Raw genomic sequence first — 23,017 nt, 5'->3', positions numbered from 1 at the left:
TGCTGAGGAGCTGGAGGTGTGCAACTGATTGACCGCAACTCTTCAACTCCCAGCTTACTGCGGCTCCTTCTTCTTATTCTATTACACCCTTGCAAAAGTTAAACACGATCCACCAACAAAGTGGCAAAAATATCCATTGCCTTTTTTTTTGTTATAGACACATTTTTTACTGTCTCTCATGGTAAAGTCGCCATGTTTGAGCAATTGGATGCTTTCAATGAGAGCAAAAAGCAGTGGGAAATGTGTTCACTGGCAGTAATCTGATGCTGTTATGACACACTGCAAAGAGAGCGTGTGAGGCTGAACTTCCTTTACTGGAAAAACACTGAAGCAGCACATACGTTTTCCTCAACTCATCATTTGAAAACACTGTTAATAGTTAATAAATGTACTTTCTAGGAGACAGGGTTGCCCTCATACCCCGCTGCCTTGATCCTTCCCTCTGCTCCTTCATTTCTTCTCTTTTCTCTTCCCTCTCTCCTCTTCTTCCACCACCTCCCTCTCTCATCCTCTGTTGCCTCCATCAATACCTCTCTCCCCTCTCTGCCTTTGCCACTCCTCGTGCTCTTCTTCCTTATCTCTTCAGTCTTTCTCACCTCCTCCTTCCTTTCTTTTTCCTCCTTCCTCTCCTCATGTGCTGTCACTCCTCCTCCCTCCTTCCTCCGGCTTCCCTCCCTCCCTCCTGTCTCTCACCAGAGGTGAACCGCCGTACTTCTCTTCCTGAAGTCATTTCTATGTTAATGAGTCTCCTTGTGAGATAACGTAGGCAGAAAAGGCCTCGGACACACACACACACACACACACACATACACACTGGCAGAGCAAGTGAGAAGGATGATAGCGCCTGTCACTGCCTTCTCTGTTGATCTGTTCATGCAAATATTTAATTATTAACTGTAATCCTTCATTCTCTGCCTCTGCCTGCACTTTCCTCTCCCTGTTTGTTTTTGATCACCTTAATTCGTCTGTTTCCTCCTGTGTTCCTTTAGCTAAACAGCTGACTGCTGTGTCAGTCAGAGCGTCACTCGCTCCATCTTTAAGTCACTTACAACCTCACAGCCAGTTAAGTCAGTTAGCTGTGGCAAAAACACTGCAACCAGACTGACCCTAAAATGTGTTTAAGCAAACGTCTATCAGTCTGCATGCTCAGGGAGAAAGACGGAAAGAAAATTTTAAAAAAGTATTTGTACTGGTCTCGGGTGTCAAACACGGGTTCGACCGTGTTCGACCGATCTGTTCGACCGTCGGCAGTATGTACACACATATACATCGAGAGACAAGACACTGACACGTGTTCATATTTGTACACACACACACACACACACACACAACAGGGTCACGTGACTACGGACATAAACAGACAGGCCTACAATACACGCACACACTGGCGCATCCACGTGCACACACATACACGCACGCGCGCTCCCGTGTGCTAAGTGAACTGTGAAGCTCAGACCGCCTTGTGTGGAAACCTCGCTGGAGTGGAATCATTAAAAACGGTCCGTGGCTCTTTAAGTGGCGTCTCTGCTTCTCTCCCGGGCGCTATTCTTCATGCATCGCTTGCCATTCTCTCTCTCTCTGTCTCTCTCTCTCTCTCTCTCTGTCTCTCTCTCTCTCTCTCTCTCTCTCTCTCTTCGTGTATTTCTCGCCCTTTCTTACTTGCTCTTCGAACTAATCAGTGCGGTGCAAGAGCTGCTGGAGCCGCGCAGGCGGTGGAAAGAGGGAAGCGGTGGGGAGAAGAAAAACGCTATGCTTCGAGTCAGGACCAGGGACAGCGTTCCCACACACAGTCAGAACTACGGACAGCTCAACACGAGACACAGACATTAGACTTCAGGAGCAGGTGGTTTGTGAACAAATCTGGCCAACATTACCTTCCAGTATCTACAATTGCATTGAGTTGTAACATTTGCTAATTTGCAAGCTTCTATTATCTTCACTGCTCAGTTGAGAAATATAAGAGACAGAACCTTATTACAGTGAACTCAAAACATCCTCTCCTCTGGACTGGAGACCCCCCATGCTTTATAGTGACGGCGTTGCGGCGGTGGGCGGGACGTACAGCACTGACCGCACGTGATTAGCTCCTGAAGGGCGCTGTCACTCACGAACCCAATCCGAGCCGAGCGGTGCGGCCTCAGGCGGAGTTTGAGGAGACGCGCGGCTAGTTTTAGTTTGTGTTGGTTGGACCGGTATAGGAGGAGGAGGAGGAAGACGAAGAGGAGGAGGAGGAGAAGGAGGAGGAGGAGGAGGAGGAGGCGACGGCTGTCATTTTTTTTTTCATTTGTACCAACGGGCACGTTTCTAGGGAGCAAACCCAGGCGGGCGTATACTGTCCTATAGGCTCCTTCAGCAGGCGTCTTATCGGACGGTCTGTCCCGGTTTGTGATTGAACTTCGGCGGTGAAAGATAGTGAAGACGGATGTTTTGGAGGAGACATTTGATCAGCCCCGTCTTGGTGCCATTTTTCGTGCTCTTTTAAGCCCGTTTAACTTTAATATCAGTGCTACGTGTCTCTCCACTGCAGATAATCTATGAAAATTTAATTTATATTAGCGGCTGCATGTTTGGACGAGTTTCCGAAGCCCACACCGAGAGGGGAGGGAAAAACATGTCAGTGAGTCAACAGCTGGAGTGGAAAACACACGACGGATCTCGGTCAGCGTCCTCTCTCGCTTCATAGCTGACGTATGGGCTTTATTCATTCGTCCATTCATTCAGTAATTCGCCAGGAAACCGAAAAAGCACGAATAAATCCAGTGTGCCGCCTCATATTTGGACGCTGCTGTAAGAGAGACTGTCGACGGAGGAGATCTTCATCGGTCAAGAAATCCAGCGGTGAGTGAGTTTTAACAGAAACACATTAGAAACCCTCTGCCTTGCCTTGTGCTGTGTGATCACATTATTGACCAAAACAAAACAGAAAGCAAACTAACACCCCCCTTTTTTCTTGTTTTAAAGATGGACTCGCCGCATGCAAACCTTGACTGTTTAACAGATTAATAACAACGCTGCTTTGGGAAAGCAACAGCAGAAGTTGAGAGGAAGGAAGGACCTAAGGAAGGAAGGAAAGAGAGATAGACGGGGAAGAAGAGGAAGAAGAGGAAAAGGAGGGAAAGGAGATCTCCTGTTACTGGCGGATAACGCGGCTCTCTCGCCCTGCCTAACCCCGGGACTAATAGACGGAGGGAGGGGAAGGAGAGGCAGAATGTGGCATTGGTGTTAGCCTCCACTCTGACTGGGTGAGGGGCAGTGTCGGGTAGCAGGGGACCGCCGGTGGTAGTTAAACCCCCGGTGTGTGTGCGTGCGCGCGTGTGTATGGGGGTGGTGGTGGTGAAAACCGGTTTTTGATGCGCGAGAAAGTGACGTGCCGCCCTCCCACCTTCCCGCCCTTTGCCACGAGCCTGTTGTCAACTCAACGGACAAGGCAGCGAAGTACTTCATTTTTCGCTCCACACTTAGAAAATCACTACATTTTGCCATATTTCTATTTTTTTTAATTTATTAATTTGAGTGCCTGTCTGTTGAAGCCCTCACTCTGACTCTCCAAGTCTCGCGGGATATAAAGGAAATAAAAGGGTGAATCTAAAAGAGAGGACGAGAAAAAAGATTAAGACAAACAGGAGCCGCCTATATGAAGATGCTGATGTGTGACCGCGGCGTCCAGATGCTCGTGACGACGGTGGGCGCGTTCGCCGCCTTCAGCCTTATGACCATTGCCGTCGGTACCGACTACTGGCTGTACTCACGCGGTGTCTGCCGCGTGAAGAGCAGCGGCGACAACGACACGAGCCGCAAGAACGAGGAGGTGATGACGCACTCCGGCCTCTGGCGAACCTGCTGTCTGGAAGGTACGTGATCAGTCTGACTGACTGACTGTCTCTTATAGCCGTCTCTGCCTGCTTCTGTGAGTGTGTGTGTATGTGTGTGTGTGTGTGTGTGTGTGTGTGCGCGCGCCTCCTCCTTCTCCTGGTGTGTATCAATGCATGTGTTAGTCTTTTTGTGCCCCTCTCCTACCGTCTGCCTCTGTCCATCAGGCACCAGAGGAACATTAGTGTACCCAGTGAATGTGTGTGTGTGTGTGTGTGTGTGTGACAGCATCCTACAATCCCTGAAATCCAGTTCTTAAGAAGCTGTCCTTTCCCAAATTCAACCTTGTACCTTTCCTCTGGTTCATAATAAGACAGACTATTGATCGTGCCTACAGTGTGACTTCTGCTCTTGTTGTCTTCACACTGCATAGCTGAAGGTACAAATAAAGCACTAACAGGCACTCAGACACACAGACAGCTGGCAGTGTTATTAGCCAGTCAGCTGCACCACTAACAACCACCTGGATCTACACAGTGTTGCTGGGACTTTTGCATACATCGTTGAAGTCCTTTTGAAGTCATCTGGTTGTCTTGTTTTTGGATGCCCAGAAAGACTCTTTTGGGCAAAGCGGCATAGACTAGGTTGGTACTGGAATCAGGTGTGTACTTGGCAAGTTGAGAGAAATCTGTCAATTTATGTGGCCATAAATGTATGAAACTATGACATGTGATCATTGAGAATATCAAGATTATTGTGTGACTTTCTGGAGAGAGGTTAGATGACGTTGCCATAACAAGGATGGCATCTTCAGGTGCTCTCACATTCATCACACAGGTGTGTTGGGTGTTGCTTGTTCCTGCTGCATCAGTACCATTTTTGACTTAAATCTCAAGTCCCACAGACGTCTCCACCAGTCAGAAGTAATAGTGTAGCTTCACCTGTTAGAATGTAGCAGTAGCTTCATGGTTATTGCTGTCAATCAGAAGTATCATTATTGTTGTGACTTCAGTAGTATTGTTCACTTATTGTTGATATATCTTTGCATTTAGATCATTTAATTATTTAATTAAGATGATAAAACATAAAAAAAACCCTGTTAGATCATGACTTTTTAAGCAACAGACACACATCCCTTGCCTGTAGGCCCATCTACCTTGACTACAGTATTGGATCAGCTCTCTGGTTCATGAAGCCATCTGATTTCCAGTCCCCACGTGTTGTGGCTATCTGATGAACCTGAAACTCAACACCTAAGGATAGTCCACGATTAAAGTATAGGGGGTAGCAATAATTTGAGCAGGTAGATAAATAGGATAAGATAGATTTAAAGCATGTTTCTGTGGCGTACACCTGACAAATGTCAGTTCAGTTAGCATAAAATTACACTGGTTTAAGCTCATACAACCAATCTGACTGGCAAATCCAGAAATCTACTGAACCCTAATAGCTGGCTACCTTGGTGCCATAAGAGTACAGCGACATAGAAACTCAGTTCATGTGATTCCTGGGTGTAATGGTGGTGAGTTTGCTTTGTGCTAAGCTAGGCTAAATGTGTCTTGGACCAGTCTTACCACTGAACAAACGGAGATGAACTGCTGTGAATGATCCAATGCAGCTCACCTTGAGACAACATTATTTGATTATTTCTTTAAGACTAATTTCAAGTTTCCATAGTCATAGGAAATGTACATTCTTCACATAATGAAAATTTGCTGCAAACTGGTAAACTGGTTTCACTTATCATTGAAGGCATATATTGCCTCTGGTAGAGGCATGCATGTGTCTTTTGTGTGTGTATGTGTGTGCGTTTGTAATGCAGCCAGACATAACCATCTCATTCTGGGGGGCAGAGAAGGCTATTACAGGGCCAGATGGTGCAGGTATAAGGCTTTATTGAACACGCACTCTCATTTACATACACACACACACACACACACACACACACTTGTAATTGAATGAATAAATAGACAAATTCTAGGATATTCCCAAGCCACCAAATAAGCACAGATGTGGGAGCAGTATGCCAAGTTAACACAATGTCAGCACAATGTCAATGCATGCACACATACACGCACATACACACAAGCTCACATCCAGCAGGCACAAAAACATGCAGACGCGCATACACTCACCCATGTACACACACACACATGCACCATAACACAACTAAAGTGAATAAGTTCTCTTATCTCTTCTCTCATTCTGCCCATCTTATTCCCCCTTCCTTCATTCCTGGTCCCCAGGTTGTCACGGTTTTATAATTCATAAACGCCTCATAAACTGACAGGAAATGGATGTCTCTGACTCGTGTACATGTGGCATGTACGCTGCCTGACATCAGAGAGTGAGTGAAAGAGAGATAGAGCGAGAGAGAGAGGGGGTAGAAAAGCATCATGTATGCAGTGTTCTTACAGTAAATGCATAGAGCAGTCATGCATATGTACTGTGCAGCATATAGCATGCAGTCCATTTTGTAGTGACACAGTTTCCTTCATAGACAATGAGGCAATAAAGAAGAGAAAGAAATAATCATCCCATTTTCCATTTATCAAAGAAAAGATAAAGAGGGATGAGCTCAAGTTGACCAAGGTTTGTTTCTTGTGATGCCTATGGGCTTTTTGTGTACAATGATAATTTACAACCCTATTTGCAACCTACAACGTGTGCCAGAACATCATCTAAATAAAGACAAAGGCTTTAAGATGGGAGGTCAGGTTTGAATTGTGATTGGCATGCTGCACACACGGTAAAATAAAACAAGCTTCCTGCCAACATATTGACCCCCTTAAAAATAAATACACCACACAGGACACATAGTAAAATTAGGAAATATAACCTCAGGTTGTACCCTTCAAAGTAAAAGTCTCCACTGAATCCACTTATTGTACATGTATTTGTAATGTTATTTTTTTTTCATGTGATGCGCTTTAATGTTCCCTTTATTTGTGATAGGATCGCCTACCCACCAACAGTTTGTAGGTGATCGTGCAGGGATTTCTGGCATGCAGTTATGTGTTGTGTGTCTGTGCAGGTGTGCTGAAATTATCTGTGTGATTAATGACCATGAAAAATCCCAGAAATAAGGAGAAAAGAAAAGGGAGCAGGAGGTGGAGGGAGGCACAACATGAATGAAGAGAGACCAGAATGTTCATGAATGAAGCAGTGGAGGGGCGTGGTGGGTGGGAGGTGATGGATGAGCTGTGCATGGCCTCTGTTTCTGGTGAATCTCTGGGGAGTGTTTGACCACGCTGGGGATCTAAATGATCACCTGGTAATAGCGAGAAGGAACAGGGTTTTAAACAGAGACGGGGACAAAAACGATCACCCGGGTGGCCAGAGGAAGGGGTGAATAAAGAGGGGGGTGGGGGGAAGGAATGGAGGACAAAGAGGGAGAGCAAAAGGAAGAGGGTAATATTTGGAAAGAAAAGCAAAAGAAAAAAATGTGAAGACAGTATATTGCCAGAAGTTTGTGGACACTATTTTCCCCATACCTTTGAGTGCTTTTAGTCTGGGGCTGTTTTTCATAGCTTGTTGCCAATTAAAGGAACTCTTGACAGCATACAATGGTATTTTAGACAGTATTTTTCCTCCAGCTTTGAGGAAACTGTCTGGGGAAGGCCCTTTGCTGTTTCACTGCACAGAGCCAAGTCCACAAACAAATGTTCTTCAAAGTTTGGGTTTGGAAGAACCACATCAAATGTCCTACATCAGTGCCTGACTTCACAAATGCTCTTGTGGCAGGATGAGAGCAATTTGCTGGAGCCAGCCTCAAAAACTGGTGGACGACTTTCCCAGAAGAGTGGAGGCTATTATGGCGGCATGTCAATGTCCATTGTTTTGAAAAGAGGTGTCCACCTCCTTTTGGCATTGTAGTGTAGCTGGATGCTACAAACAAGCATGTACAAAGGTATGAAGAGATGAAAGCAATGAATGAGGGTGGAGAAAACGAGGTAGAGTGAAAGAGGGATGATGAGAAGATTTGAAACGGGAACAAAGAAATGTTTTTGAGAAAGAGAGAGAGCGAGAGAACATGGGTGGAAAACAGACTGAGAAGACAGGGGTAAAGAAGAGAGAGAAAGAGGAGAGGTGTGCAACCAAGCAGATCCTGTCTCATTCTCTTTCATCAGCCATCACTGTGGAAACTAGCCTCTTCCTCTCCCTCTTTTCCCTCTCTCGCGTCTCCTCTCTCCTTCGCCTGGAAAGACGTAATCAGAGAGAGTGAGAGAGGTAGGGACAGAGAGAGAGGGAGGGAGAGAGGGGGGAGAGAGAGAGGCACAGTCACCCACACTGAGCTGTCAGAGGCGCTCTGAGGAAACAAGCAGTCCAATTTGCTCTGCTTTTCAACTTCCTTTCCTCGCTCTCGCTCACTCCCTCCTCTTCTTCTCTACTGTTTTCTAGTTGACAAAACGGTTTATATTCTGAGTGCGTGCATTTGTGTGTGCATGTGGCTGAATTCAGACGGGCCACTCACATGCAGCTTTTGGACTACACATCAGCTGATTAGGGACAGCTCCCCTGGGAACAAGGCTGTCCTCACTACAATAACTACAGCACTGCTCGATTGTTCAGGTGCCTAACATGCCCCATGTTTGCGTCTTACTGATGCAGACCTATTTTCTCTCACAGGCAAAGCAGAAAAAAAATCTTCTAAGGAGGAGGTTGAGTGTATGATCAGTGTGATTTTAACATCTGAGACCTGCCATTTATTTGGTTTCTTTTAACCATGATCATGTCCATCACTTGTGGTCCAGATGTTCTTCAATTGATGTGCTCTAATGGTAGTAAAAATGTGTCAAAATTTGTCCAACACTTCGGTTAATGACCAACTTACTTGCAAACCGATGTCCTTCCCATGAACCTGTACTTGGTGTTTTGTCATAATTAACTAATTTTAACAACCTAAACCAAGACACACAGTCTCACAGAGCCACTTTGTCTACTCCAGTCTGAACTATGCTGTAACATGTGAATCATTCAGTTGGAGGAGTCAGATTAGAAATTGCTTGTATGGGTTATTTTAGCTTTGTCATCAGGTATGAAGGACTTGTTGCTGTGAACACATATGGTGTTACTGTTGTGTTTAAAGTGCAATTGCACAGTTAAACTCAAGTTGGGTTGAGGTTGGTAGGTTACGTTAGCGCTACGGTGTTTTGACTGTTTCTGTGCTATGCTGCATTTTGGAAGCTGAAGAAAAAGTCAGTCTCTGAATAAATTTAACTAACTTGAATCTTCACTTACATCCTAGCACTCTTGGTTGGTTTCTCTCTTTCTTTTTTTTTGTAAGAGTCTTGCAATTTCCAAAATTTATGGTGTTTCTGTGTTTGACATGTAACTCTGCTCTACACTGTGTGTGTGTGTGTGTGTGTGTGTGTGTGTGTGTGTGTGTGTGTGTGTGTGTGTGTGTGGGACAGAGTTGGATCAAGGACAAACAGCTGGCACCTCATGACCAGCTTGTCACAATCATGGGGGCATCTGGACACACACTGCTGTTTATGTTTGTCTTCTTTTCTTTTTAACCTTGGTCTGAGGCACTATTTTATCTAGTGGAACATTTTCACTGTTTAGTATGCGCACTGCATTGCTTGCGTGTAATTTCACAAGCAGAACTAGACTGATGCAGCAGCTAGATATCTGTGTTTCATTTGAAACCACTCAGTATGTTAACTGTTCAGAACTGTCCACCTTTGAGACAGTGACATAGCTTGATCATACTGATGTCATGGTGATGATAATTAAAATGATCGAAGAAAGACAGTGGAGAGAACAGGCTGACCAGGCAAGGTTAGAGATACCAGAGGAAAAAGGAGAAAACTGAGGAGAGTAAAAAAAATAAATAAAAGGTGCAAAAGTAAGATGTGAGGTAAAGCTAAATAAAAATGTGTTTGTAGCTCAGCACTCAGTTACTCAGAATCAGTGAAATGGAAAGTGTTTCCTGTCCACCTATCATCGTTTAGCCCGTGGATTTGCTGTTGTGCTGCTTTCATGCATAATTTCAAAATGTGTTGATGTTTGTGTGTGCTCAGCTCCGTATCTGTACCAAGAGCCCTTACAGACATGAGCGCTGTACCACTGCCGGCTTAATCTGTCTGTTGAAGTATGGCTTTTGGCATTCAAACTAAGGTCTTCATTACATAAATGTTCTGCCCATGTTCAGACATGAGCGGCTGTTCTTCTTGTTATCAGTACCAGTACACTTTCAGCTGTGGTCTGTGTTCGGCACTGCGCTCTTCAATCAAGATGTCACGTTTTGAGTCTTACTAACAAAGATGGCGCACAAGAGTGTATGCGCACATGTATATGTACATGTTCATTTGTGTGTGTGTGTGTGTTTATGCATAAGAGGCAGTGGCAGCTTACTGGGCCCAGTAAGAGTATCTAAACCATATGACTTGGAAAAAATACAGTGAGACACACACAGGCAGGCAATCATGCACAGATTGGGCTCCCATCCCTATTTCCTGTGTCCCATAATGCCTTGCTGTAGCTGTGGTTGCAGCTGCCCTCAGGCCACAATGACCTTTGTGAGGCAAATGTCTCCTGATAGATGCTTCCAGTGTGTGTGTGTGTGTGTGTGTGTGCGTGTGTGTTTGCTATCTTAGTATGTATGTATGTCATTTGTCTTTGTGTGGGCGGGCATGTGTGTTTGTTCATTAGTTTGCTGTTAATTAGAGTGAATCCGCACACACATACACACACACACGCGCACACACACACACACACACACACACTGGAATGCCCCTGTATGCACAGACTCTCATGACCTTCGAGGTGCACCAAATTAGAGAAACAAACCAGCAGTGTGACGTAAGCAGTCCTAGACATGAATAAGTTTTAAAGTCAGTGTTGCTGTACGTGTCAAGCCAGCCTTAAACCTGTCCCACTGTGTTCAGACCTCACATGGTTTGGTAGGATTTTTTTTGTCTGCTACAACATATGTGTACTTGTAAATCAGTTTGAGAAAAAAACTCATAAACCATAAAAGACAAATTTATGTTTTATAGTTTTTGGTTTTCGTGAAAGCTCCCCTTGGTTTTGCAGTAATTTGATTTAATACCAATAGCCATCCATGTAATTAGATGAAGACTGTTTTGTTACAGCCAATCAAATCATGCATAAAGCAGTAGCATCAGTGTTGTATCAGAGGCAGAGCAGACGAACGCACTGAGTCAGAGAGCAGCCCGCTACACCAGAGCCACAGACTCTGAACAACATTAGCTTTCCTGCTACAGTCTCCTTCTTATCTAACTTACAAACGTGAAGACACATCTTGTCTTGCACCTTAGTTTGTTGAACCAGCGACCAAACAAACAAACAGTCACCTGAGAAAAGTGCACTGCTAACACTTTGCAACTAGACAGCTACACTGCTCCCCACTGCAGCATATTAAACAACATGTAAACGTACCTGCAAATGCCATTTGGGTCCAGTTAGGTGCTGGTGTGGTCCTTACTCTTACACTAGCATCGAATAACACCAGCATCACTCTGTCAGGCCGTGACGTGTAGGCTACAGCGTCATTTCTCTCTCAATCTCTACAGCATAACGCCAACACTCTGCCAGCTGCGGTCAGTCAAACACAGACAGAGACCAGCTGAGATATAAAGGGCTATCCCTTCTATTCCCCCAAATAGCGATGTGCTATATGGATTTTTCTCAGCCATTACAGATATAACCGATAATTACCCACTTCTCCAATAAGACAATAATAATCAATAAGACAACCAATAATTTCACATTTTTTGTATTTTAAACAGAAGTACATAACCAGGCTAAGAGTAAGACAGGCTAAGATGTAGTGAGGATGATTTGATATTTTATTGCTCTCATAAGATTTGTCTGTGTTAAAACTCTACCCTTCCTGTCTGAATATCTATGGCAAATTGCAATCGTGTTGACTCCCTCTGAAACTGTAAGATAAGATAAGTTGTATTAGTTCCACACTGGGGAAATTCACAGAAAAAAAGCCCCCACAATGGCAACAACATGCTTTGCTCTCTTGTTCGCACTGTGTGGCTCCCCAAAGCAGCAGTCTGACATCATGACAACAGCGTGCTGCACTTCTTCGACGCTGTTGCATAATTCTTCTTCTTCTTCTTCTTTGTTTACTGGTTGATCGCAAACAATCTTTAAAGGTGTGTACCACCGCTTACTGTAAGAGTTTTGGAATAAAGTCCATTTTAATGATATTTATTCTGCCAACAAGCTATAGCACAACCAGAAGTGGAAGAGAAATTTGCCTATCAGAGGTGTAGAGTTGCCTGTGGTAGTTGTCCATATTCCTGGGTATTGTTTTCCTGTAGGTTTATCTTACAGCCTAAAAATGACTAAGCAGTCTAAGCAGTAGTTTAAGATCTTTAGCAGACAGGATGTAGTTTCATATATGTTAAGTTTTATATGAAGCTGCAACAATCGCCCTTGTCTAGTTCCACACTGTAAATGAAACTGTTACTATAGAACCTACAATCTTGTGTCCAAATCTAAATCTTTCAAAAAAACTGAATAAATACTCACATTTAATAAGGAAAGTGGCCATTAGGAAGTCCACTGTAATTGTTCTTTGTTCTTCAATATGAGTGAGAAGGTTCTGGGGAGAAGGGCTTTAATCCCTGTAATAACTTCTGCTTAGGTGAACGGTTTGTCAAGATCTACTACTTGAGTACGGATTTGGATGTGTACAGGTTTGAGTACAATTTAAAGAAATGAAGGACTAAAACCATAAAGTGTGAATGACAAATCGTTTATTGAGTAATAGTGTACTCTCTGGAGACAAACCTGAGTGAGTATATTGTGTTGGTCCTGTTAGGTATATGCTTATCTCTCAAATGGGATCATGTTACACAAAATATGATCATCCTTTATGTGCTGATGACTATTTTTACCATCCACACGAGTGCATTGCTGTGGATTTTGCTGTATAAGCCACATCGTAATAAAAGTGTTGTGATGCATATTGTATTGTATCAGCATTGGTTTTACATGTGTATGTGGGGTGTTGGGGTTATGTTGCTTCATCATCCCATTTAATAAATGTAATTTTATATTGTTTTGTTGGAGCATCTGGGTAATGGTGACGTTGAAAAAAAGCCCTACATTTATACTAAAACAAATCATTCACTCCTTCTGAAGGCTTTTAGGTGTATTATCTCCACCTCTGCCTTCCTCTGTCTACTCTGGAGGTTTAGTCCTGAGCCAAAAGGCTTAGAAATATTCAAATTAGCCACTGCAACCCAGAGGACTAATATCATTGAAGCTGAGGTTTACAGCATAATCAATCTGAATTAACATTCATTCCCACAATACAGGATGGAGAAGGTTCAGTTGACAGAGGCAGTTTTACCTTTATGTCAGTGAACAAAGGTTAGGTGAAACTACACGGGTATATGGATATAATCAAACATACAGTCTACTGTAGCCCGGGTTTGTTGACAGCTTTTTGATTTATCGACCAAAATTTATACACCTTGAAAAGCTGTGTGTGTGTGTGTTCCACTGGTTTCTCTTTGATGAGATCATAAAATGTTTGGGACACTTGACTTAAGCCTGTGTGACACCTACTGACTCACTCACTGATAAAGCATTTGGAGGTAGCTCTCTAAAGCCTCAGTGTGGGATGTGACACACGAACACTCACCTACACACATGCACGCACGCTCACACACACAGACGTTTTTGCAGAAGTGTATTTGTAGACTTGTAGTGTTTGCAGATTGTTGCAGCCTGTAAAATGTATGAAATGTATGAATGAATGCACAACACAAAGCTGAATATGTAGGTGTGTGTGTGTATGTGTGTGTGTCTGTGTGTGTTTGTGTTATTGTTTTAAAGATTCCCAGGGTGCTGTTTGTTACTCACATATTATCATGATGAACATGCTGACCTGAAGGTTCAGGAGAACAGTCTAAATGACTCTCCCTGTGTGTGTGTGTGTATATGTGTGTGTGTGGATGTGCGTTTAAGGTTATTTTTAGCAGACCATCTTTATATTCTGGAAAGTAATAGTGTGACGTGATGTAATCAGGTACTCTAAAAGTGTGAGATAATTAGGGTTGTATCTATGTGTGTATGTATGTGTGTGTGTGTGTGTGTGTGTTTGTTTGTTTTTAACTGTGTTTGTGCAGAAGTGATTTAGATTCTCTGCCACTGAGAGAGAAATAAAACCGGCCATCTATCTTGCTGTTTGCCCCACAACATCCTCTATGTTCATAAGTGTGTGTGTCTATGTGTGTGTGCGTGCGTACTTTGCTTCATTGGCATTTCATTACATGAGGCAGTTTGGTGCTCTTTACATCAGGATGGTTCGATACATTAAAAGGCAGGAGGTAGAATAAATGTCCCGGCTGGCAGACGCTGGGCTGAGCCCTGACCGATGATGCTTTACACCTTAACTGCTAAGACTACAATTACCTCATGTGACTCTAGTCAAACAGGCTGTTCTGATATATCCTACTCCTCTGTGCCACAGAGCTCCATTATTGTCCAGTAACTATTGAAAACACATCAGTGAACAGCACTGTTGCAATCACTGACATGTTTTGTCATTATAATCATAGTTTACATGTCTGTACCAAATATCATCTCAAGCCTCTGTTGAGGTTTTTGAATGAATGAATGTCTGTTGTCATATTTTATGATGTCGTCCAAATAATAATGATGTAAAACCCTCAAACAGAATTTGAATGTAGTGATCTATCAGATTAAATGGAGCTCTGAGCACCAAGAGAACACACAGTAGGATCTTCATGTACGCTGTCCTGCTGCCATACATTCTTATTAGTATTTCAAATATGTATTAATCCTCAGCTGAAAATCGTGACCAGCACATGCACTTTTGCCCGAGTAAGTAGTTTTGGGAGGCCGTATAACCTCTCCAAATTAAACTGCATACTTGTCTCAAGATTTATGTCTTCAGTAGAAACCAAGACAGGAGGGGGGCACAAATGGGGCAGGGAAGTCAGAAAGTATTAAGAAGCCGATTAATCATTCTAATCTATCTTTCTGGTTTAAGCTGCAAATTATTATATTTTTCATTATAAATTAATCTGTTTTCTTGATTAATTGATTTGATTTTTCATTTGAGCAATAAAATAGTTAAAAAAAATCCCTTTCAGTTCTTCAGAACTTTCAGATGATGACTTTCAGATTTGCAGCTGAAATGTTCTACATATTACATCTTTGAGTGAATGCAGCCACAGCATCTGATTTGATATCACGTGTGGGTTTCTGATTAAGTTGTGAACAAGCATTTTCATCCAACGGAAAACGGAGACTCATTGATGAAAGTATGAAAAGATGAGGATTGCATCGTTTAGAGGGTGTGAAAAGATGATACAGTACATATACTTGTGTGCGTTTGATGAATGTTAAAGTGCAGAAAAACAGCCTTCATATGACGGATTATTACTTTATCAAATCAAGTCAATCAAACCAAACACTCGAGAAATGTCTTTTCTGTCAATCAGAGTCGCAGTCTCAGAGGTTACTGACTATCCCTCACGACATGAGCTGGATGAATCAGTTTATGAATGATTTTCTGAGTGTGGGTACTGGGAAAGAACCTCTTCATATGCAAATAAGTAATTAGGTTGAGTCCTTCGTTGTTAATCACCAGCCTCTATACTCCCATTTCTCCCTCATTCTGCCATGTCATTTTACCACTGAAAACTCTTTCAACCAACACTTCCTCTCACTTCATCCACCTTCATCCTCCTTTCTCTCCTCTTCCTCTACATTCCTTCTCAGTCACCCCCATCTCCCTCTCTCTTATCCCCTGGGGTGTTGACCATGTGTGAATGGGACTGAATGATGGGTGGGAATTTAGCTACACACAGTGTACACACATACACATAAACACGCTTCCACATGCACTCACAGAAAGGATGCTCTGTGTGTGTGTGTGTGTGTGTGTGTTTGTTTAAGAAGGACGTGCACTAAGGAGGATGAGTCACTCTTTGCCTGACATATGGCACGCTTGTAGAAGACTACATCCTAGTCAATACAACACACACACACACACACACACACACACACACCGATGTAAAGGCTTTTACTTACATGCATGATTGATAGTGTTCATATATCAGTTTAATGAGCTTGGCTGACGTGTGTACACATGATGTCTGTCTTTCGTGTGTGTTTTTGTATTCAAAGTTGTAGTTGTATATGTGTGTGTGTGCTGGGTGTGATAAGGCTTTTCATTGGTGTTTCCCTCACACACCCTGAAGGCTACAGCTCTGTCCTGCATCATCTGTCATCTCTCTCTCTCGCTCTCTCTCTCTCTCTCTCCTTTGCAGCTTTTTTTTTCTGCCTTGGATATGTATTCATGTACATGCATATAGATGTACTTTCACTCTACTGAAAATGTGATTTGATGCAGTACAATCACACAAGAAGATGATTGATTTCTTATTGACAAAAACAATACTTAAATCCAACAATCCAATATCCATGTTTTCTTGCATTTTAGGCATTTAACTGATGCTTTTTTTGATTTATTGACAAGTGCAACTGTAAAATAAGCTTTTAGTCCAGACCACTGACATATGACATTTTGGATATAAATGCTGCCATCTTGTGCTGATGATGTCATTTGGAGCCAGGGTCTGTGCAGTAGTGATTGGGCGAACTGCGACTAGCAGATCCCAGTCAAATAGCCACCTAAAAAATACCAAAATTATCAATATGATAGTTTTCTTCATCTCCTTCTTTATAACACGTAACTAAGTAAAATCAAACTGATCAGAAAAATAAAAACTTGAACATACATCAGAGTGATAAGATGATCCTCTGCTAAAATGGTGAGCATGGAATTAAGTGACTGTACTGCAGCCAACCACCAGGGGGCAAGGAAGATGTTTTGGCTTCGCTCTGGAGAGCACCAACATTTTCCATCTTTATTTAACAGTCAGTGGAACTATGTCTGTAACACCCGGTAACAAACTCATCTTGGTTTATTGTTCTGAAAACTGTGGATTACTGTTGGGATGTTGTGGAATAAAACAAAAACCTTAAAGCCACAATTTGCCTTAGATAAGTTAGGATATATATTCTGGTATTAACTGATCTTAACTTCCTCTGAGAATTAATGAAATATCAAGACTTCACCTGTCATTTATAATATTACAAATTAGCATGGACAGCAGAAATCCATTGAGTGTGTGTGTGTGTGTTAAGTAAAACAAGTAGTATTTAATCTTGTTTTGAGGAACAATAAAGATCTGAAATGATGTGTGTTACTCCTCTGCAGGAACATTCAGAGGTGTGTGTAAGAAGATTGACCACTTCCCTGAGGATGCTGACTACGAAGCAGATGCTGCTGAATACCTCCTCCGTAAGTTTGACATGAACACAAAACACTGATGCATGTGCTTATGCACGTATACATGCACTGTAATGTTCAGAACCAGGCTCAGCATTTACCGGTCTCTCACTGCATTTTAAGGTCCCAAAATTCAAGTCAGGCTGGCAACATAAATTCAAGGAGCTCTAAAGGAGACATGATATTTTATTTTTCACGTAATTTGCAAATGTTTTTATCAGTCAAACCTATGAGAACTCTGTTATCTAGTGTCACTGACAGCTCAAAATTGCTATGAACTTTTCTGGATAGATTCATGCTCCCAAAACAGTAAACCCAGTTATATTTTTAGGATCAGATTATTCATGATTTTAGCCTCATAACTACTACTAAGAATCACTAAATTGCCAGTAAGTTGCACTATCCACTATTTTGATCACTTAAAAACACTACAAGCACTACAAAACAGGCAGAAATAACCAAGAAATCAAACCAACGTCATAATTTTTGTTAAGTGACCCCACATAAGGACCCAACCTCGATGTTGTGAAAATGTGGGATGTAGAAAAAGAGAACATCACGCACTCCAGAAGTTCACACAAAGCAGCAAGTCATAACATAAGTCATAACGTAAGACCTGAAAATGTTAATAATGATAGAAATTTTCCATTTCCCAATTTACCATTCACTAACTTCTGTTTCCCTTAGTTACCTTGGGAGTAACTCTCTGTCGCTATATTAATAATATATTAAGTCGGACATGCTAACAGTTGTAACTTACATTAGAGCAGACAAATGGTCATTTGAAAAGGATTTTCACTAAGAGAACACAAGCGGCAGAGAGAAAATCCCTGCAGATCTGTTAGATATAACTATCTTGTGAAACACGGGCTTGGGAGAATGAATAGTGGCTACAAAATACAAGCAAGAGGAGACAGATGAGCAAATTGAGAGAACAAGAGATATAAACAGATGGCGGGGTTTTATCAGCAAATACATGAGAAAAATGAGGTGAAAAAACACTGGTATGATGAGAAAAAAATGACAAAGGAGAAAGGACGGAGCACCTTGTTATTTCCAAAAAGAATAATAGGACGGAGGTGAACAGGATGCAGCCACAGAGATCGGAGGGGGAGGGGGGCTCTGGCTGTTCTTTCTTGCACAGTAAACACAGAGTAAAGATGGACCGAGTGAGAAAACACTAACAACAACGGGGAAAAAAAGGGAAAATGGATTCAGCCTGTGCTTCTTTTTCATTGCTCCGCTGAACACAGAGCAACAGCCCCAGAGGCAGCCAATTAGATCACAGGCCTTAGAGCTGGCCAACCAATGGGGAGAAGGGACCTAGTGACCGGTATTTCATACAGCCCAGGGGTGTGGGCCACATGGGCGGGCTTATATGTTCAGCCGCACAACACCAGTGGTCACTGCAGCTGTCCGTCATGCTGCAAATGTTTTGGTGGCTGAAGCTTAAAGAAGTCAGGATTCACATTCAAACACACAAATGTGTTACAAAATCGATGACTTTCAGTTGTTTTTTGTAAGGACACACCTGAGATGTACGAGTACGCATCAGCTAGAAAAGTGCCACACTGTTCAGTTCTGTATGACAAGCTGTTTACAAATAACTTTCAATATGCTAACACATCATGTGCGCATATGGGCCACTGACAAATATTCACTCCTCCTGCAGCCTCGCTTTTGTTTTCATCATCTCCTCTATTTATTATTTTTCCTTGCATATGTGTCACTCGACTCTCCATCTGTCTTGGTTTTTGTCCATCTTTTCCCTCTACATCCATCTCTCTCTCTCTCACCCTCTCTCCACTGAGGCCACTGAATGCTTTAACATGTTCTGGATTCAGACTCAGTCAAGCATGTAGCAGCACACTGGCCCACTGGTGTGTCTTGTGTGTGTGTGTGTGTGTATGTGCAAAGTGACACATTTTTCCCTGTTTAGCTCTGTCTTCCAGCACAGTGGATCTGAAATGAAACAATGACTGTGAAGTTAAAATGCTGACTGTTGGTGAACCATGTAGGAATTTTGACTGTTTTATAAAGTTTAGGTTGACAGTTTGTTTGGTCACTTTAAATTTCCACATTAAAATGTCTAAAAACGACTAGGCCTTTGTTAGATCTTATGTTGATTTGTGTACAACATTATCCCAAAAGTTGTGTGTTTTTATTCCAAATGAACAATGTTCAAACCAAAAGAAATCCGTAATTTTATTCAAAGTAAGAGCGCGTTTTATTGTGTCGCCCTTCGCGATCATTTCCAGGAGCGAGTCAATAGAGTGAGGAAGGAAGTCTTTGAATGTGACTCAACATATCCTGTTAGTTTATCCATGAACATTTCTGCCTGGATCACGTCAGACAGAAAGTACATCCCGTGTGTTTAAATAGAGAAGCCACAGTGCCTGTGCTGTTGGCTCAATATGTTGCTGTGTTTTCACCTCTTTTTCGTCTTTTGACAAATATTAGAAGGGTGATTGTATACCATCTGCTATTTTGTGATGCATCTTCTTCCTCAATGGTGACATGAAGCAAACCTGCAGATTTACTACAAAATGGGACTCAGTGAATTGAATTCAGTTGTAAAATGCAGTGCAGGGTCTGGAGGTATTTTCAATGATCTTTGTTTTTTGTGCCTTAAAATTAATCTGTTCATCACAGGCAACTTTTTTTGATTTTGAAGAAAAGGTTTGGCAATAGATTTTACATACATAATTTCAGAGTCACAATGAATTAATGAACAAATTCATACCCACTACAACAGCTAAAAATACACATTTGGTGTATTTGGTATTTGTGATGTCAATTTCAAATCTTTACACAAAGGTACAAAAAGTTTGTACTTTTCAGTTCTAAATGTGTGTCCACTCTTTTGTCTTTGTGTGTGTGTGTGTGTGTGTGTGTACAGGTGCTGTGCGTGCCTCCAGTATCTTCCCCATCATGAGTGTGGGTCTGCTGTTCCTGGGTGGACTCTGTGTAGCTGCCAGTGAGTTTTACAGGAGCCGACACAACGTCATCCTCAGTGCAGGAATATTTTTCGTCTCTGCAGGTTAGTCTGCACCGTATGTGTGTGTATGTGTGTGTCTTCTTGTTAGAAATAGAGTGTCAAGGGTAGTAAGGGATTTGAAAATGCCAGCTGTATGAATTAATGTCACATAAATACAAAAGCAGCATCGTTTGTCCAAGAGCTCATCAGTATTTTAGTACTGATCATTCAGAAATCAGTACGGATCCTCGATACCCATCTCTAATGTTCATCACCATGACACCACTTTTAAACACACAATAGCAGCCATCTTAGCTGCAGTACCAGTCAAATGACTTAAAATACCCTGACCTAGTGGAAGGAGCTTTGGCAATTTAAATACAAGGATGCACACTGCATTTGCTATAACAACAAGGGGCCATGTGTGCATCTACCAGTGTGTGCAGTTGTATTACTGTAGAGCCACTTTAAACAGAGTATGTGCAGCACACAAATATTTGCAGAAGAAGCCCGTCAGGCATCTAAAGCACACAGAAGTGCCTGTGTGAGAAGCCAGAGTGTGGAAATTGGACACAGCAGCTGATTAATCAATCAGCAAGAATACCACGATTCCACTGTGATGCACTGTGAGGGTGTGAGAGTGTAAACACATGCATACTCACATGCATAATCTATCACATGATGCTGACACTTGGTCTCATAAACACCCACACACCAACACACACACTTACACTCTTGCCCCTGACACACACACATACACAAAGGGTTGTAATTGCTGTTTAGTGGGATGTGTAGGGTCCCATTGGGTTTTGTAGTCAATTCATGAAGCCAAATTGGTAATTATTTACCACAATAGTGTGGGGTTGATTCTGGTTAATTACAGCTGGCTAATTGTCCCCATTCTGTGCGTTCCACCACACTGCATGAGCACTGTATTCTGGACTAATGATATGGAATAAGAGATCCCAGCTGTGTGCAATGACTCTCTCCAATGTTTCTATCAAGCTCCACTCCCTCTCTCTGATGCTCTCCTCCCGTTATCTTGCCGCATTTCATCTGGCTGTTGCCCGTCACTCCTCCTCTCTACCCATTCCTCTCAACATTCATCTTTCTCAAATTTTCATTTCACTTGCTGATCTGCTGCATGATCTTGATTTTTAGCCCCAGTAGCTGTGTGGCACTCGTGATGGGAATGCTCGGCAGACCTTCATGTCCCCCTCTGGACCTTAGCTTTCTATTTAGTTTGATGCTCTATTTTAGTTACTAAGAAGCTGAAATGAAATGTTGATTCTGGAGAACATTATACTTAATATACATTGTCCTGTTAGCATTATCATTGTGAAAATATAAGCATGCAGGTGTTAGCATTTAGCTCATGTGATGCTAGTTAGCTGCTGTAATTTGTTTTGTGCTTTGTTTTCATTTCCTGACCAATCCCTGCCTCTTACATTTTTTGACATTGTGTGCTGGGTAGGCCACAGTCACCACTCCATTCTCCTAATATCCTTCTCTTTCTTTCCCTCCCTTCCAGGTCTCAGTAACATAATTGGAATTATTGTCTATATCTCAGCCAACTCGGGTGACCCTGGGCAGAGTGACAGCAAAAAGTCCTACTCCTACGGCTGGTCTTTCTACTTTGGAGCGCTGTCCTTCATCATGGCAGAAATGGTTGGCGTGCTGGCTGTGCACATGTTCATTGAGAAGCACCGCAAGCTACGGGCCAAATCCCGCACCGAGCTCATCAAAAAGTCCGCCTTCAGCCGCATCCCCTCTTACCGCTACCGCTTCCGGCGTCGCTCCAGCGTCCGTTCTTCCGAGGCCCCAAGCCGTGACACCTCACCGCTGGGGAAAGGCGGCTACACGGGGCCTGCCGCCTCCGAGATGCCCATGTACACGCTGAACCCGCGTGAGGCGGGCAACGCCGGCGTCAAACCTGGCGGTGGCATGGCCGGCCTGCTCAACTCGGAGAGGGAGTTTCTCCAGAGTAGCACGCTCACTAAAGACTACAGCAAGGACCCCAACCGCAGGACCACGCCCGTCTGAGAGTTGCTGGCTGCAGATATCGCCCAATCAGAGGATCAAAGAGAAGGGTGATGAGAAATACAGGGGAGCAAGAGCAGGGGACACACAGGGTTATGGGGAGGGAACAAAGGGATTTGATAAACCTTGACTGTGAACTGTGAACTTTTAGCCTTTGAACTGTGAATCCTGAGCCCTGTGAGAGTTTCAGTGTGTGTAGCAGGGTCAGTTTTGATGGAGAAGTTGTTCCTAACTCCACATTACCACATATCACTGTAGTCATACCTGTAACCTTACGTAAGAAGGCACATACAGTTTATGTTCATAAATTGACTTCCTGGTTTTTTAAAGGTGAAAGAAACAGGACTGTCCCATATTTAAAAGCATATTGCAAGTGGTTTGCTGTTTGGAGCAACTTCTCCTAAAAAATGAAAATAATGTGAACTAAAGGAGAAGGGGAAAGAGGTGAGACTCTGGGTGATCTTTGACCTTTTGACCTCTGTCCTCCTGACCTTTTGGATAGCAGCAGAGTTGGATTAGTGCAGGGACCAGCCGTCAAGCGCCGAGGCTGTCTCTCTCTGATCACAATACTGTTTAAAAGTGAGTAAGTTAACACCTCAGGATGGGGACTGATTCACTTTCAGTTCAGATGGACTCCAGACAGAAGTTGAAGATGCAGTTTGTCCATTTAATGGCAGCACATTTGTGGCACTATTTATTATTTCTCTAGATATTGTATATATACTGTTTTCATATTGACTGATGGGTTTAATCATGGAAAAGCTCACTTCATAACTGACTGAACTGAACCTGAATTAAGCTCAATCCTGCTAATATTTAACCCCACCTGTCTGATCCCTGTAGTACACTGACTGCAGATCAGTCGTTGGGTG

The 23,017-nt window shown here is 42.8% G+C and overlaps 1 protein-coding gene across 1 annotated transcript; it reads left to right on the top strand.

Annotated features, from left to right (window-relative positions):
• The first annotated feature begins 1,907 nt into the window (after positions 1 to 1,907).
• Positions 1,908 to 23,017, top strand: cacng3b (calcium channel, voltage-dependent, gamma subunit 3b). Its single transcript, XM_046416448.1, has 5 exons — positions 1,908 to 2,838; positions 2,962 to 3,851; positions 17,057 to 17,140; positions 20,028 to 20,168; positions 21,637 to 23,017. The coding sequence occupies exons 2-5, from the start codon at positions 3,635 to 3,637 to the stop codon at positions 22,146 to 22,148; spliced, it is 954 nt and encodes a 317-aa protein (XP_046272404.1). The 5' UTR covers positions 1,908 to 2,838; positions 2,962 to 3,634; the 3' UTR covers positions 22,149 to 23,017.

The sequence above is a fragment of the Scatophagus argus genome, chromosome 16 (genome assembly GCF_020382885.2).
Source record: "Scatophagus argus isolate fScaArg1 chromosome 16, fScaArg1.pri, whole genome shotgun sequence".
NCBI lineage: Eukaryota > Metazoa > Chordata > Actinopteri > Scatophagidae > Scatophagus > Scatophagus argus.
The sequence above is the reverse complement of the archived record's forward strand: the minus strand, read 5'-3'. Positions and strand labels throughout refer to the sequence as shown.

Bases quoted from the DNA above. Each gene is read 5' to 3' on its own strand.
- cacng3b (XM_046416448.1), top strand. From the start codon at position 3,635: ATGAAGATGCTGATGTGTGACCGCGGCGTCCAGATGCTCGTGACGACG. The intron at 3,852-17,056 runs GTACGTGATCAG...ACTCCTCTGCAG, and splicing joins GCGAACCTGCTGTCTGGAAG to GAACATTCAGAGGTGTGTGT. The intron at 17,141-20,027 runs GTAAGTTTGACA...GTGTGTGTACAG, and splicing joins TGCTGCTGAATACCTCCTCC to GTGCTGTGCGTGCCTCCAGT.